The following is an 11,507-nucleotide window of genomic DNA, read 5'->3' on the forward strand; positions in this document are numbered from 1 at the left end:
CCGTTAAAAACTTAACGCGTTTAGTACCTAAACTATCAGTTTTGGTCCGTTTTAGTACCTAATTTCAACTTTTTCAAAACTTGACGTTAAAATTTGAACAAAGTTCTAAAATGAAACAAAAACTAAAGTTTTTAACGACAAGACACTAGAATGGAAAAAAAAAACTAAACTTTAGGTATGGTTTAAAAAAAATGAAAGTTTAGGTACTAAAACAAACCAAAATTGATAGTTTAGATATTAAATGTGTAATTTACCCAAATCAATATATATTTGTGTCGGGTGAAATCGAGATTAAATTTTATTTCAAAAATTAGGGTTTTACTTTGAGTCGGATGAAACTTTCTTAAATCCAAATCCAATCAAATGAGAGTAAAGAAGTTTACTTTTCAAATCAGATTTGAGTAGGCCAAAAATTCAATCGGATCCGACTGATGATGATGATGCCTAAGCACATCCCACTACAACTCAATCCTATATAGACTTCTGAGTTCACTAGAAATGATCGCCTATAATTCACCGAAAATGAACAAAGAGAACCGTTGAGCAAGCATGAATTGTAGTTTATAACGACGTAGTGAAGTGGAGCAAGACAAAAAGGAAGACAAACCAGTAAGTTCCAGATCGAATTTCTTGCAACAACAAGATCAATGTTGGTCCTCTCTAGTATTCATCGTACAATTCAAGAGATTTTCTGTCTTCCATTAATCATACACTAAACCTCTTCCTCTTTCTATATATATCACTTGAGAGAGAGCCTGTAAACTCACAGCACAAGCCTTCCAAAATACTATATTTGAACTTCTCAATCTTCGGCATAACGGCCGCCGTTTCGACTTACGAAGAGATGAGAGGGTTGGTCTTGATCTCCGATCATCGAAACGGCAGTGCAGTTGTCTGCCCCAAGCCTCGGCGAATTCGGGTCCTGCAGTTGCATCTGTATCAAGCCGAGGTAAACGATTCGAAAGCTGGTGCGGAGCTTCTCGATGCTATAGCCTCATCACCCCCGTTCTTTTGTGGATCGCCTCCCGGCAGGGCGGCGAATCCACTTGTGCAAGATGCTCGGTTCAACGAAGAGCGGCTTGCACAAGCGCTTTCGACGCTGCAAATTCCATGTCCGTCGTCGTCGTCGTCACTTGCAAGTAAAGCAGGGTGTATCGGGATGAAATTTGGCCTTGAACCGGCCGCAGTTAGAGTTGAAGGATTTGATTGCCTTAGCAGGGATCGGCGAAATTCCAGAGTCCCTGCCATGGCTTAGAAATCGAATTAAAATCTGTATTTAATCGTGTAAATATGGATTACCATGAATTAATTTTGGAAGATATGGGTCAAATGGTAATTTCCTTTTTCCCCATAACCATGCAATCGCATAGAGTTTTTCATTACAGCTTGTTTACAAAGAACAATGAATCCAACATCAATTACAGAGAAGTATACCTCAACAGAATTTTGATCTAATCCCTCTAAATAATTTCACTATCTTAAAAAATTAATATAATGGACCAAATAGAAAAGAATCGAAAAGGGAGGACCAAAAATGAAACAATAAACTCTCCATATCTCCAAACCTGCGTTTCACATAACTGTACTAGTACCATTCAAAACTCTGCTATATTCTCAGATTCCATGAACGGAACCCCCATCAACGTCTTCAATTCCATGCTTTTAACCGAAGTGCCGACGACTGGAGAAGATCGGGAAGAGAACAGCGAATTCGACACGGATAAGGAACAATCATCCTTCCATGTCTTCTTCTTGGAAAAAGATACACGAGAACAACCCGAAGAGCAGGTAGCCTTATAAGTTGTGCAATGCACAGCTGCAGTTCTTATGATACGGCCGCTGCTCGACCTCCATCTCTTGCATCACTAGGCTTCCGGCAAGGACACACCGGAGCATCGTCTCGGCTGCTGCTGCTCCTGTGGCCATTTTTCTCTCCTCTCTTCTCCTTTTGTTCATTGATTGTTCATATATATATATATATATATATATATATATATATATATATATATATATACACATATATGTAAAGAGGGTCTCCTAACCTTAATTTTAACGTACATTGAAATTACATTTATAAGGTAATATTTATTTTTAATATTTTAAATAATACATACACATATAGACATAATTATTCGAATAATAATATTTATTTAAAGATAACTCTCGAATATTTAATATTTAATGTATATACCCTTAACATTTATGGTAATCAAATTCAAAATCTCAAAAACTAAAAATAATTCTTTATCATCCAAACCGTTTAGTAATATTCGAAGTTTAGACTAAAACTTAATAATATACTATTAGATTAAAGAAAAGTAAGAATTTTTATATTTAATTGAGATTTGATATAATTTTTTTTGAAAAATAAAGTCAAAAACGTGAATTATTGTTGAAGAAAGCTTCCAAAAGGAAGAGAACTCTGAATATGGTGTCGGTGATAGTTAGAGCGCCAATAATATACGACCCGCCATTGCCACTTTCTTCCTCTCCAAACTTCATTTTCATTTGAAACGGAAAATAGAAAAGGAAAAAAAAAGAAACAATTTGAAGATCTCTCTATGCTTGGACTTCAAGTTTTCTCATAGAGGCTCTTCACCTGGTTCTCTCATCAGGTTACTCTAATTCTACTCCCAAATATCCTTGAGATTTTTCTTCTTTTTTTACATAATTTCTTCATTGTTATATACATTGGTAGATTTCTTCTATTCTCATTGTTTAGTCAAAACCCATATTGAAATTCACTTAATCTTTGCTAGTAAACTCATTTCTGGTCCTGGGTTTTCCCAGATCTGGCAAAATTCGGAATCATGGGCAATTTCGGGATCTGGATATTAACAATCTGCTTGATATTTCAATCTGGATATGGGTTTTATTTGCCTGGTAGTTACCCTCTCAAGCATGTGGTTGGGAATTCTTTATCTGTCAAAGTGAACTCCCTTACTTCCATTGACACTGAAATGCCCTTTAGCTATTACAGTTTACCCTTTTGTAAGCCTTTAGAGGGTGTTAAGGATAGTGCTGAGAATCTGGGTGAGCTTCTCATGGGAGATCGGATCGAGAACTCACCATATAAGTTTAAGATGTACACTAACGAATCCGAGATCTTCTTGTGTCAAACCGATAAGCTGTCGGCTCATGATTTTAAGTTGTTGACGAAGAGGATTGATGAGATGTATCAAGTTAACTTGATTCTCGATAATTTGCCTGCGATAAGGTATACGATGAAAGAGGGTTTTATGTTGAGGTGGACCGGGTATCCAGTTGGTGTTAAGATTCAGGATGTGTATTATGTGTTTAATCATTTGAAATTTAAGGTGCTTGTTCATAAGTATGAGGTACCTGATGTGGCACGTGTTATGGGGACTGGGGATGGTGCGGACGTTATCCCCACTGCCGGCAATAAGGGATTGGATGTTCCTGGTTATATGGTCGTTGGCTTTGAGGTGGTTCCTTGCAGTGTCATGCATGATGGTAACTTGGTTAAGAACTTGAAAATGTATGAGAAATACCCCTCTCCAATTAAATGTGAGCCGACTACTGTGTCGAAGCCCATCAAGGAAGGTGAGCCGATTGTCTTCACCTATGAAGTTACTTTTGAGGAGAGTGATATCAAGTGGCCATCTCGTTGGGATGCTTATTTGAAGATGGAGAGAGCCAAAGTCCATTGGTTCTCGATCTTGAATTCTCTCATGGTGATCACTTTCCTCGCTGGTATAGTCCTTGTGATCTTCTTAAGGACTGTTAGGCGGGATCTGACCCGGTACAAGGAGCTTGATAAGGAGGCCCAAGCAATGGTGAATGAGGAGTTATCTGGTTGGAAGCTAGTTGTTGGGGATGTTTTCCGTGCCCCGTCCAATCCAGATCTTTTGTGTATTATGGTCGGGGATGGAGTTCAGATCCTTGGGATGGCAATTGTGACAATCTTGTTTGCTGCTCTTGGATTTATGTCACCAGCATCCCGTGGAGCTCTCATTACAGGTATGCTATTTTTCTACATGATTCTTGGTATTGCAGCAGGCTACGTCGCAGTCCGTCTTTGGAGAACAATAGGCTTCGGCAATCCCAAAGGATGGATTTCCGTTGCTTGGAAGGCTGCTTGTTTCTTCCCTGGTATCTCCTTCTCGATTCTTACCGTTTTGAATTTCCTGTTGTGGGGAAGTCACAGCACAGGAGCTATTCCGTTTTCTCTCTTTCTTGTTCTACTTTTACTTTGGTTCTGTATCTCGGTTCCACTCACCCTAATTGGTGGATACTTTGGGGCTAAGGCACCTCATGTCGAATACCCTGTTCGAACCAACCAGATCCCCCGGGAAATCCCGGCTCAAAGGTGCCCATCTTGGCTGTTAGTTCTTAGTGCAGGGACTCTACCTTTCGGTACCCTTTTCATTGAGCTTTTCTTCATCATGTCTAGCATCTGGATGGGACGAGTCTACTACGTCTTTGGGTTTCTGTTCATTGTTCTAATCTTACTCGTCGTGGTTTGTGCCGAAGTATCTTTGGTGCTAACCTACATGCATCTCTGCGTGGAGGACTGGAAATGGTGGTGGAAATCGTTCTTTGCATCCGGTTCGGTCGCCATCTACATCTTCATGTACTCCGTAAACTATCTCATCTTTGATCTAAAGAGCTTGAGTGGACCGGTCTCAGCTACTCTCTACTTGGGGTATTCTCTCTTCATGGTTCTCGCAATCATGTTCACAACCGGCACCGTCGGATTCCTTTCTTCGTTCTGGTTCGTGCATTATCTATTCTCTTCGGTAAAGCTGGATTGAAGAAGGTTCTCCAAACACAGAAAATGGCACATTTTATAGTCTTTTGAGGAAAGAATTCAACCCTTACATCAGTTACTCATCTGATACCTTGCGCTTTGCTTTTTTAGGCATCTTAATGTAATAATAATAATAATAATAATAATAATAATAATAATAATAATAATAATAATAATAATAATTTTTATTTGCATTCTGAATGTATTGGCCGATTTGGCATTTGGGTTGTGCTGGTAAACTTTGCTATGCTGTAATTACTATTTTATCATCCCTGATTCATACTAATTAAAATTTCATATGTATTTAAAAGTTAATATGGTTGTGAAAAAAATAAGTTAAAGACAGCTAAAAAAAATACGGGGATGCGACTTATAATCATGAAAATAATTTTTATTATTAATTTCTAATATTGTATACTATTTTGTTTTGTTTATAATAATTTAATATATTTATAATTTTTATTATATTTTAATGATTTTTTGGATTATTTTAAATATTATATAAAATATTATTTAATTTTATAATTTTATAAAAATTATCTGATTACAATTGGACACAAATCCTTATAATAGTGGAACTAAAATGAATTTTTATTGATATAGTAGAGGACTTGTGGAAAACTTTTGTGAGTAATATACTTCATATCATAAATAAATCAATATCAACACATTTAAAAAAAAAAAATAAGGGTAAATTACATATTTAGTATCTATACTTTTAGTTCAGGTCCGTTTTAGTGCCTAAATTTTTAATTTATTCCCAAGAAAATTAAGTATTAAAATAGATAAAAAATGATAGCTTATATACTAAATGTACAGTTTACTCAAAAAAAAATAAAGAATATCTTACATCTTAAAAAATCCTAAAAATAACATTACGAGAAAATAATATATTATATATATTTATAAAAAAAATTGGAAAAACCTATGGTGTCAATTGATCCGTTAGCATCAATCAACTATAATTCAACTTCCATTTCATTCTCTGTGTTTCACTTCTCAAGGAGCAGCAGCAGCAAAAAAATGTTGACTACTTGTTCTTCTTCATGTTGTACAGCTACTTCACTTCATCCACTTACCAATTATAATGCCTCTGCAACTCCCTCTCTCAACCCATCTTCTCTTTCTCTCTCTTCTTCTTGCTCATCTCTTTCTCCTCCTCTTTTCTCTTCGTCTGGCAAAACCCATCTCAGGATTAGCCCAAAACCCAAGGTTTTTCACTTCACAGAAATGGGTTCTTTTGTTTGTTTTTAAAGATATTAACTTTTCCATTTTCTGTGCAGGGATTGAGGGTGAGTTGTTCGAAGAATGAACCTTTGAAAGTGATGATATCAGGTGCCCCGGCATCAGGTAAAGGCACCCAGTGTGAGTTAATTGTACAAAAGGTAACTTATTTTTTGCTTAATTTTACTTAATTTTCTATATTTCAATTGGTGTTTCAATAAAAATCTGTGCAAAATTTGTTGTAGGTTGTATAGTACAATATTCTTAATTATTATGATGCTATGAAATTAAATATTCAAATGTTTATATCTTCCTCTGATTGCTTTGCACTCCTTGTCTATTCTAATGGTTATGACTTATAAATTTATGAAGGTTGAATTTGATTTTCTTTTCAGGATTTGGATCCTTAATAGTTTTCTCTGGTAAAATTTGTTATGCTCTAATGGAAAAAACTTGATATATATATATATATATATATATATATTATAACATGAGTTGCCTATTGATGGTTGATCTTGTTGAAGAAATTCTTCGAATGCCTTAATCTCTTCCTGTAAATGGTTATTCTATGTTCTTCATGTTGGCAGTTCGGATTGGTGCATATATCAACAGGGGATCTTTTAAGAGCAGAAGTATCATCCGGGACTGAAATTGGAAATAAAGCGAAAGAATTCATGAATGCCGGGCGTCTGGTTCCTGATGAAATTGTAACGGCTGTACGACATTAACCTTCCTACTTCAATCATATTATTCTTTATCCTTTCGTTCCTTAAACGCTGAAGATATCAAATATTTCTTTTTCATTTTAAAGATGGTTACAGCCAGATTATCACGTCCAGATGCTAAGGAGAAAGGATGGCTTCTTGATGGATTCCCAAGGAGTTTTGCCCAGGAACAAAGTTTGGAAGAATTGAATATTAGACCGGATATCTACATTGTTTTAGATGTATGTATCTTATACGCTTATGTTGGTTTTGCTTATCTTCCCAATAGAAAGTTTCGTAGGATATTAGTCGCTGAATGGTCCCATGCTAGACACATACCTAAGTGCAACATTTACACCCACATCCAACCAACATATACTTCCACCATAGTACTTGAAAATCTTTGATTCTATGTAAAGTGATGTTTTAAAGCCTCCTTCCACACAAACTCATGTATGTTGTTACTTGGCAATCAAATGAGACGGGTAATAAATTGTGTTCATAAAGTGGCTATATATGTGCATAAGATCTCAATTTAATGCATCTATATCTTTCGTTTTCAATTTAAGTGGACATATATGGCTTAAAAACATGCTTTTTACATTTATTTTATTTCTTAACATTCAGGTTCCTGATGAAATTCTAATCGATAGATGTGTTGGTAGAAGGCTAGACCCAGTGACTGGGAAAATCTACCATATGAAACATTTCCCTCCCAACTCAGAAGAAATTAAAGCAAGACTGGTTACCCGTGCTGATGACACAGAAGAGAAAGTATGATTCTATTTTACCGTTATCATTTATATTATTTTGTTATGTTGCTTTTGATAGGCTTAGATACAGAGGTTCAAGATGTGTGTAACTTTGAAATGTAACATGGAAGATAAATTTGCATTTTAATAGTACATCTTGCTTAGGGTTCATATTCTCGCATGGCACTAATTTAAAAACTAATAACAAGATGTACTGATGGTTATATACACATGACCTTTTAAGTACGACTTGGACATGGAGAAAATTCAAATCTTATGTCTTCATTTTAAACTAGACAAACCTGGACGGCCCTGCATGGAGCATAACTTGACCTTGAAACATATCTTAATGAACCTATCCGGAAGTAAAGCGACATGTCAGCAGTTCAGCCTTCATTACATAACAGCATGACCTGCAGAATTTTCCAGTGAATTGAGCTTGCAAAGTACTTACTGATCAGAATTGCACATGCTGTTGCAATGCTTATCAGTTCTTCTATTCCCCCGAGTTACTTGAAGCTAATGTAACTCATTGGAGGATCAGAAAGGATATGGTCCCTTCTATCTCTCTCTCTTACCAAAGGAAAGAAGAGATATGGTGAAGTATTGGGGGAAAGCTGCATGTACCATTTTTGTATAATAGATGTTTGCTTCATTTCATGCAATGTAATTTACCGTGTGCTTTGTGTTAGCTGCCTAATATTCCCCCCTTCCTTTTTTTATTTGTTATTTAGGTGAAGTCAAGATTAGAAATATACAAGCAAAATGCTGCTGCAATCTCATCTACTTACAAAAGCATAATGAACAAGGTTTGAAGATTAATATGCTTTCTCTTGTGCTATTTCTTCTTACTTGTATCATATTTGTATGAATTTCCCCCACACAGATTGATGGTAGCCGTCCAAAAGAAGCAGTTTTCAAAGATATAGACTCCTTGTTATCTCAACTGCAGATGAATAAAACAACAAAATCAGGTAAGTGGAAATGAATTTCAAGTTTTGGAGATTAATGGTCTTACTTTGCACTGTCTTGGTGTACTGATAAAAAAAAATTCCTACTCTTATTAAGCTTTATCGAAGGCTATTCAGGAATTTGCAATATTTAAAATCTTTTGTTTACAGATTTATTTTGAAGGTTTGTTTGTACATTATTGAATTTCTCATTTGGGGACACTTTCACCCTTTATTGACATTTTTAACTTCATTCTCTTGTTTGTCTATTGCATAATGATTATCACATTTACAAAGTATCTTCATTTTAGCTGACTTATACTTTCTGCACTTAACTATAGCTTCAGTTATCTATTTTGACTTCTTCCTGGTTCCTTCTTGGTTCCAGTGAAACCAATTCTTCAAACCGAGAGCCGTTTAGATCAGGCATCTTCAAATAAGGTAAAGAGTTATACAATTATATAGTCATGATCAACTTTTCTATATCCAAACTCTTTCAATCTAACAAAGGTGTCAATTAGTTTAGTATAATTGTTCTTTTCTTACTGTATAAAGACCTTAGAGTAAAATCCTGCCTTCACCGTGGTAGAGAAGATTCAAGGAAATAGTGGACTATCCTGTGTGCAGCTTACTCAAAGGCAGGAAATAAAAAGAATCATTTCACTCGAAGTTTCAGTTTTGTTCTTACTTTCTTTAGCTTTTGACAGGAAAAATGGAGAGGAATTCCAACTAGATTGAATAATATTCCTCATTCTAGAGAAATTCGGAATTATTTCTATGATGATGTGCTGCAAGCCACACAGAGAGCTGTAAATGATGGAAGAACTCGATTGAAGGTCAGATATCGGTACTTGATTTAGTTGAATTGAATTGCCCTGCTGTAGAAATCAAAGTAACTTTTATCACTAGCACATGAATGGTAGGGGGTTTTTTCTTCAAATTTCACCGTCTTTCTGAATCAAGATTATAACTTTATTTTTTATGTTTAACTGAATCTTATTCTCTTTGCAAAATAGAAAAACTAAGGTCTAATTCTCCATTTAGTGAAGATGCGGAAAAATTAATTATGACTGTAGATGGCACCATGGTCATTGTTTTTGCCACAAGATTTAGCAAGTCTGATTAGTTTTTTTTCCTTTTTTTTATATCAACAGGTGGAGATTAATATTCCAGAGCTGAATCCAGAAATGGTGAGAGATTATCATTATTTCTTTTGCTCTCATATTTTCCTGGTAAGTTTCTTTAGGGCTACTGGGCTAACCAATCTTATGATGGACAGGATGTTTACCGTATAGGTACGTTAATGGAGCTAGTTCGAGAAATTGCTCTTTCATTTGCTGATGATGGAAAACGTGTGAAGGTACTATTAGTAGTTAATGATATATTTCCGGAAATGTTTCTTGCATTTGTCCAGAATTTCCAACAACTCTTCTTCAGGTTTGTGTCCAAGGCTCCATGGGACAGGGTGCACTTGCAGGAATGCCCCTACACTTGCTGGTACCCGGAAGATCTTGGAATTCATGGATTGGGGCAATTATGGCGCCATGGGAACATTTATCAATATTGGTTCAATAGGTATGAGACAATTTTGGAGAAAATATTTCTGTAGATTTTCTGATACTGCTTGCTAATGCCGAAGGTATTTGAAGTACTACCGTCTCATGTTTATCTTTTTAGCTGGCTTGACTATTACAAAGATGAGCAGATCGGTAGCTTTGCGGAATATTAGATCAGTTTCGAGTATCATTTTACATGCATGATTATATGATTCTCTTTTTAATGTTTGCTTTATTTGCACCGACAGGTGCCAATGAGGTTGGTGAAGAAGATGATATGTTCATCTTAGTGGCACCTCAAAATGCCGTTGGTAATTGCATTATAGATGTAAGAATCTATATTACTATGCTGTTCTAAGAGCCTTATACTTGACACTTTAGCTTCTAACCTTGCTCCTAAATTTGAAGGATTTAAAAGCGATGACCGATGCTGCTGGCAAACGTCCGGTTATACTCATCAATCCTAGACTCAAGGTTGGGTTCTTATATCTAACTCACTCATAGGTTAAATTAATGATGCTTACACAATGTAATCAAAGATGAACCTCCTTTCTCATCGGAAAATGCCTTGTTCCGTTTCGGCTTTACCACGGCAAAAGATCCATCTTGGTGAACTCAACTTGCTCCATTTTTTTGGTATTGTGTAAGCGGTATTCATTTCTATTTCTGACCTGTTTAGTTTTGAATTTCTCTGGGATAGGATCTGCCTGGTTCAAGTGGCATTATGCAAGTAGGTAACCTTTCTTCAAAGTCATTCGTTTTAAATTTAAATTTTACGAGTACGCTTTCGGATATAAAAGGAAATATTATTTAAAATTCTTTAAAGTAACCAATTGTTATTATAGTAGCATAAAACATTTAATCAGACATTTCTTTACCCACTTATGTAAACAGGCACCTTCTGAGTTCCTAACTGTATATTTTTATTACAGACGATGGGTCGAGATAAGAGACTGGAGTATGCAGCTTCCTTCGAGAGTTGCTACTGTTTCAGGCTTCTTTATTATGCCGGAACCCAATATCCCATCATGGTGCAATAAGGTATAGGTTATCATTTTCCGAGATCCGTCAAATTGCATGACAAAGGTCAAGAACATGTTGCTTAATGTAGATATTTCGCCCATGCAACTGATGATCGAAAATGCAATCTTCCATTCTCTGAGAGTCTGAGTTGATTTATTCTCTTTGTTATTGCATACATGATGTCGTTCTCGTTCGCTACGGAAACATCGGAGGCATTACTTATGTCCAAACATTTCATCTGTTGAAATTACATTGGATTAGCCTTTGTAAAGCACTATCACATCGTGATTTCAGGATGACATACCCGTATGGTTACGAACTGTACAAGAGGGTGGACGAGCCATCAGGGAAGGAGAAATATGTTCCGTTATCGACTTTTACAGAAAGGCCAACCATCGATGAGATCAACGATGCATTCCTCGGAAAACCAAGGTAATTCGTCTGTAAACATTAGAAACGGCTGTAAATTTTCGTGGTGTCTATTTAAATCTCTCTAATGTGATCATCTCATTCGGGTTTCGCTTTAC

At 36.0% G+C, this 11,507-nt stretch overlaps 2 protein-coding genes and 1 pseudogene across 2 annotated transcripts; all 3 read left to right on the forward strand.

Moving 5' to 3' along the window:
* Positions 1–844: 844 nt before the first annotated feature.
* On the forward strand, positions 845–1,255 carry LOC120187223. Its single transcript, XM_039191014.1, has one exon. The coding sequence runs from the start codon at positions 845–847 to the stop codon at positions 1,253–1,255; it is 411 nt and encodes a 136-aa protein (XP_039046945.1).
* Positions 1,256–2,731: 1,476 nt separating this feature from the next.
* On the forward strand, positions 2,732–4,794 carry LOC120202214 (transmembrane 9 superfamily member 11-like). Its single transcript, XM_039202674.1, has one exon. The coding sequence runs from the start codon at positions 2,811–2,813 to the stop codon at positions 4,773–4,775; it is 1,965 nt and encodes a 654-aa protein (XP_039058605.1). The 5' UTR covers positions 2,732–2,810; the 3' UTR covers positions 4,776–4,794.
* Positions 4,795–5,712: 918 nt separating this feature from the next.
* On the forward strand, positions 5,713–11,412 carry LOC120202225 (annotated as a pseudogene).
* The last annotated feature ends 95 nt before the right edge of the window (positions 11,413–11,507 follow it).

The sequence above is a fragment of the Hibiscus syriacus genome, unplaced genomic scaffold (genome assembly GCF_006381635.1).
Source record: "Hibiscus syriacus cultivar Baekdansim isolate YM2019G1 unplaced genomic scaffold, ASM638163v2 tig00000340_pilon, whole genome shotgun sequence".
NCBI lineage: Eukaryota > Viridiplantae > Streptophyta > Magnoliopsida > Malvales > Malvaceae > Hibiscus > Hibiscus syriacus.

What these genes read in the sequence shown, in the direction of transcription:
- LOC120202214 (XM_039202674.1), top strand. Translation starts at nt 2,811, where the DNA reads ATGGGCAATTTCGGGATCTGGATATTAACAATCTGCTTGATATTTCAA.
- LOC120187223 (XM_039191014.1), top strand. Translation starts at nt 845, where the DNA reads ATGAGAGGGTTGGTCTTGATCTCCGATCATCGAAACGGCAGTGCAGTT.